We start from the raw sequence: 6,051 nt of genomic DNA on the forward strand, positions 1-6,051 counted from the left end.
GAAGGGTCCCAGGTTCGATTCCGGTCAAGGGCATGTACCTTGGTTGTGGGCACATCCCCAGTGGGGGGTGTGCAGGAGGCAGCTGATCCATGTTTCTAACTCTCTTTCCCTCTCCCTTCCTCTCTGTAAAAAATCAATAAAATATATTTTTTTAAAAAAGAAATATGCAGAAGTTACTTGATGAAACTTTGAAATGTTATTGACATAAAAGACTTGATTCAATGGGGTAATTAATATACTGCATAGTCCTCAATAGGAAGACACTGTAACTGTGACAGTCCTTCCCAAATGTATGCAAAAGAGGAAATGGCTCAGAACTTGGCAGCTGAGAACATGAGGCTTTTGAAGCCGGGGTGTCAGGAGGGGCGGTGGCTGGCTGCACGCCTTGCCTTCCCTCCCGCTCCTCTGCGGGCTCCCTCGGGGCCTGGTTCTGAGCACAGAGCTGACCCTCCGCTCCTTCGCTCCTCTGCTGAGTGTGAGATGGCTGCCTCCTCTCAGGGGATTGCTCCCTGTGCTCTGAGCCTCACCCCCCACTCGGGTCTTTGCATTCTCATCCCACTTCAGCTGTAGCTGTTCTTTGTTTGTGTGATCTTTTGTGTTTTTAATTTTGTTTTATGTGGAGGGGCTGGGTGGCTTCTCCTCTCCTGGTCTCTGTTCTTAGGGGTTCTTTTCCTAAGCAGGTTCTTGAACCGTTCTGCTTCCCAGCTGAGCTGTAGCATGCTGATTCTGGAAACTGCCTTTTGGGACCTGGAGCTCTCCGGAAATCTAACTGGTTTTAGGATCAGTCCTCGGAGCTGTTTCACTGTACCTTCCAGGACCTCATCTGTGTCCAAACCTGGAACAATTGAATGGCTCCTGTTTGAGTCCTACAGTGAGCCTCACGCTCAGGCATAGCCGACAGTTCCACGTGCCTGGCACAGTGCATGTCTTTGGTGTATGTGCTGCCGAGGCAAGCAGAGTGTATATTTGTGTAATAGCATATCTTTGCTCTTTACCACTCTGTGTCCTTTAATATTCGTCCCTTATCAGTCACACTCTACTTATTCTTCAAGGCCCAACTCATAGCTACGTTTTCAAGTTTTTCTTGATTCTCTTCTCTATTCCCATGGCATTTTATTCTTACCTTCCTTAGGTATTTATTGTTATTTATTTGAAGTATATAATAATGTTTTTATGTAAGCTTGTATCTCTAAATTGGACTATAAGCTCCTCATGGGCAGAGTCTATTTCTTTTTTATTTTATTTTTGTATTTTTATTGATTTCAGAGAGAGGGGAGGAGGAAGGGAGGGAGAAAGAGAGAGAGAGAAAAAGAGAGGGAGAGAGAGAGAGAGGCTTGTTGTTCCACTTATTTATACATTCATTGGTTGATTCTTGTATGTGCCCTGACCAGGGTCGAACCCACAACCTTAGAGTATCAGGACAATGCTCACCAACTGAGCTACCCAGCCAGGGCCAGAATCTATTTCTTAATTATTTTTGTATGAACCCTCCAAGTGCCTCACACCTGGCTTTGAGCATAGTGGTTCTCAGTAAGTGTTTTTAGGGATCTGAGTGAAATGCGTATGTGTGGAGGGAGCAGCCCTACCTGGGTGTGACTCTTGGCTCTGTGACCTTGTTGAGATTACTTCCCTCGCTGACCTGTAGTTTTCTCTTCTGAGGAGGGGAAATAATAGCACGTGTTTACTGAATTGTGGTGATTAAAGAAAACAAGCCATGCAAGTCACCCACAGTGTTAGGTGCTGTGTGTTAAATAGTAAATATCATCAGTTAAAATTAAAGACCAGTGAAAAGTCTCAGGATTTCTAAACTATAATTGGGATCAAAATTGTATGTATGTATTACTCATCTTTCTAGAACAGTGGTTCTCAACCTTGGCTGCACATTAGAATCACCTGGGAATCTTTTTAAAATCCTGATTTCTGGGCCTCATCCTCAGGAAATTCTGTTTCTTTGTTACTAATGTTGTGGCCCCACCCCATAACAAAGAAACAGAATTTCCAGAGGATGAGGCCCAGAAATCAGGATTTTAAAAAGATTCCCAGGTGATTCTAATGTGCAGCCAAGGTTGAGAACCACAGTTCTAGAAGAAAGAAGTCAGTATCTACATATATAAAAGCTAAGCGACCTTTATGACCAGACAGTAGCTATGAGATGCACTGACCACCAGGAGGCAGGTGCTCAATGGAGGAGCTGCCCCCTGGTAGTCAGTTTGCTCCCACAGCCAACCTCCTGCAGCCAGCCAACTTCCCATGGTCCCTCCCCCCCGCCAGCCGGCCCGATCGGCCCTGATTGGGACTGGGCGAGATGCCCCGATCGCCAGCCAGGCCAAGGGACCCCGCCCGTGCACAAATTCGTGCACCGGGCCTCTAGTTTGCCTATAACTAGTCAATACAAACTATTTGTGTGTATGAAAGCCAAACCAGAAGGCACATTAAATGATGAAAACGGTAGATGTTAACTTGGAAACGGAAATGTTTGGTCATCAGAAAAAAGAACCAGCACAAACGGCTTAGCCTGCTAACAGGCATTCCCCGCGCCTGCACCGTGAGAGCGCGCAGCCCTGGGCCTCAAGACACCATCATGGAGGCGGACCTCCCCGCTGCGCGGCTCCGTGTTGTCCTCTGGGCCGTCCGTGCAGCCCTGGTGGCAGCAGTGCCATCCAGCCTCGTAGCTTGTCAGCTCCCGTGGAGTCTCTCCCCCACTAGTTCCAGTAAGAAAAGTCCCAGGATTGAGTAACTTTGCTGCGCCGTGACCCGCGTGGTCCGTGGTCTGGAATGCACTGCTAAACGCTCCTCCTGAAGTCCCAGAAATGGGCTGAGGCCAGGGCCAGCGAAGTCCTCGGGGTGAGAAGGTGAGAGAGGGGGAGTGGTTCCCCAAAGGAAAAGGTCCTGCGACCATAGACGTGCGATGGATGCCCCCCGGCCTGACCAACAGAAGATGCTACTCGTAGGTTTGCTGTCCGCCTCAGGATGCAGCTGTGGTCATGCTGTAATGTACATGAGCACATCAGAGAAAAACGTACTCACATGCAAGTAAGCACCTCTAGTTCACATACATGAAGGCTTAGCTGTTGGAATTTTATTTGTGAAAACACAAAAGCTGTTTTAAATGAAGGACATATTATGACGTCGCCTGTCTTTAGGAGACATATCTTACATCTTTTGTTAAGTTTTACAAGTATGTCAGAACTTGAATTAATATAACAGTAAAAGTTTACACATTTAAATATGCTTTCTATTAATAATGAGATGTATATATAGAGAAATCAAATGAAATCTAAACACTAGTTACAAAATATGTATTTACTGGGTGAATTTCCTTCTATATATTCATTTTGTAGAAAAGGAGAAGGAGTTTTTAAATCTGACAACATTTCAACTATATCCATCCTAAAAGATGTGCTCTCTAAAGAAGCTACAAAAAAGAAAATTAACCTCAACATTTCATACGGTAAAGAAAGAAAGAAAAATTAATCTTTTTCTTGTTTTTGTTTTTTTTGTTGTTGTTGTTACAATAAGAATGTTTCTAATCAAAATGACTTTCTAACTGCGTCTGGCTGGACTCCTCCTAGAGATCAATGAGATGTCGGTGAAGCACACTCTAGAGCTCATCCACCCAAAGCTGGAGTACCAGCTGCTTTTGGCTAAGAAAGTGCAGCTAATTGATGCTTTAAAAGTAAGTGTATGTGTCTTGGACTCATGATCATTATTCTGTTGTGATGGGATTTCTAAAGTTGTAAAGACTTTAAAGCTGCACTGGATTGAATTTAAACATTACGTGCCTTCTGTTTTTAATTTAAAATAAGGAATTGCAGGTTCATGAAGGAAATACAGACTTCCTGATACCAGAATATCGCTGCATTCTCGAGGAGGCAGAGCGCCTGCAGGAGGAGTACAAGAAGCAGCCGGCACACCTGGAGAGGCTCTATGGTTAGTGGGCTGTCAGAATGCCTGCCATGTCTCTGTTCTCCTGGCTGTTTGGGAGAAGCTGGGCAGGGGAGAGGCAAAGATTACAGCAATCACGAACCTATGACAGCCAGTTTGTTGCTTCCAATATTAATTTTGTCAAGTTTGCTCTAATATTTACTATTTTTAAATATTTTTTATTGATTTCAGAGGGGAAGGGAGAAGGGGGAGAGATAGGATGAGAGAGAGTCGTTGATTGGCTGCCTCCTGCACACATCCTACTAGGGATCGAGCTCGAAACCCAGGCAGGTGCCCTGACCGGGAATTGAACCGTGACCTTCTGGTTCATGGGTCAACACTCAACCACTGGACCATACCAGCTGGACCTACTATTTAATATTTTTACTCGATAAAATGCAAGTAAAATTAGGAAGTAAAATAAGTTTAATGCAATAGACTTACATATATGAAGGAACCTGGTGTGAAATGAATATAACTTATGAAGCATTATAGTTCAGGCTATAATTCACACCAGTAATTTTCAGGCTTTGTTGCTATTGTGAAAATCAACATGCAACATTTAATAATTGTAGCATAATAAGGGATATATATGTGCTATGTCAACCCAAAACTCATTTTGCTTTGGTGGTAGAAATTCGGTGTTTCACAAATTATATTGAAAGAGAGCAAGAGTGGGTTGGAAGGAACAGCTTAAGAAAACTTTTGTTTTGCCATCATTACATGAGATCTGTGCATAGCACACCAATTTACCTATAGCATCTTCATAATCAGGTGGCATATTTAATCCTTCGCACAGCTTTGCAAGGTAGATGATGTCTCCATTTCTCATTTTTAAACGGGAAGTCTGAGACTAAAGCATTTGCTATCACATCGGTAGGAAGCGGCACAGCCTGCAGAACCTCCTCGCTGCCCCCCCTCCCCCAGTGCCTGCTTTTTGCACTGTGTCAAGTCTTCTGTAGCATTAATTAGTGTCATCAGCCTATTCTGACCCTTCAGCCTGCGTAATGAATTTCTTATTTTATACCCAGAGACTTGCTCACAAGCTGTAATAATAAAGACCTAATGTCTCAGTATTTACTAAATGGTAGGCACACGATCGTTCATCCTTATAGCCTCTTAGCAGGTGCATTGCTCATCACCAATCCAAAACCCAGAAAGCTTTGAAAAGCAAAGCTTTTTCATAATCAATTTTGCATCAAATCTGACTTGGTCTGAATTAATGTAATGGCAAAACTTCACTTAAACTGGCATGAGGTTATTTATAGTCTCTTTTATTCCACTTAGTGTGGTTGTTTATCCATGTATTTTGTTGCAGAAACATTGCTCTGTTTACCCCCTTGGATGTTACACCATCTATGCTGTATTCCTTCTATTGTCTTTCTAAACTGAAAAATTCTCAAATATCTCTTGTCGCTGGGGTTTTGGATAAAGGACTGACAGCTTGACTTAACCCCATTGTACATATGAGAGAACTTAAAGGTGCAATAATTTGCCCAGATCTTTGAACCTAGAAATATTTGCCTTTAGGTCAAATCCCAAGAATGATCCACATATACTAGTAGATGGAAGTTTATTTATTTATTTATTTATTTGGTTAATCCTCACCTGTCCACATATACTAGTAGATGGAAATTTATTTATTTATGTATGTATGTATTTATTTATTTGGTTAATCCTCACCCGAGGATATTTTTTCCACTGCTTTTTTCAGAGAAAGTGGAAGGGAGAGAGGGAGGGAGGGGAGGAAGAGAGAGAGAGAGAGACTTGAGAGAGAGACATAGTTTGGTTGCCTCCTACACAGTCCCAAACTGGCTTGAGAGAGAAACATAGTTTGGTTGCCTCCTACACAGTCCCAAACTGGGGGCAGGGAGCAAACCCGCAAACCAAGTACATGCCCTTCACTGGGAATCAAACCCGCAACCCTTTGGTGCGTAGGCTGACACTCTCACCACTTAACCACACTGGCCAGGGTGGAATATTCTAATCTAAATAAACCTGTTGAGAACTGAATCTCTACAGCAAGCATGTCAAACTCACTCAAAGGCTAATACGGGCCAAATAAACAAGGTTTAAGTTTATGTGGGCCGCAAAAAAACAAAAGCTTCAATTTTCATAGAAAAGTAG

The 6,051-nt window shown here is 43.2% G+C and overlaps 1 protein-coding gene across 2 annotated transcripts in view; it reads left to right on the forward strand.

The window, feature by feature from the left end:
* BBS7 (Bardet-Biedl syndrome 7) overlaps nucleotides 1–4,127 on the forward strand; it is a 39,207-nt gene extending 35,080 nt beyond the window's left edge. The window contains exons 15-17 of one of the 2 annotated variants that reach the window (XM_005863132.2): nucleotides 3,342–3,451; nucleotides 3,573–3,676; nucleotides 3,807–4,127. In XM_005863132.2, the coding sequence (XP_005863194.1) occupies nucleotides 3,342–3,451; nucleotides 3,573–3,676; nucleotides 3,807–3,935 (343 nt within the window). In that variant the 3' untranslated portion in view covers nucleotides 3,936–4,127. Of the gene's footprint in view, nucleotides 1–680; nucleotides 995–3,341; nucleotides 3,452–3,572; nucleotides 3,677–3,806 lie in introns of those variants that run through there. The other variant, XM_014537110.1, reaches the window with a different exon arrangement.
* The last annotated feature ends 1,924 nt before the right edge of the window (nucleotides 4,128–6,051 follow it).

This window comes from Myotis brandtii, unplaced genomic scaffold, assembly GCF_000412655.1.
Source record: "Myotis brandtii unplaced genomic scaffold, ASM41265v1 scaffold1722, whole genome shotgun sequence".
Taxonomy (NCBI): Eukaryota; Metazoa; Chordata; class Mammalia; order Chiroptera; family Vespertilionidae; genus Myotis; species Myotis brandtii.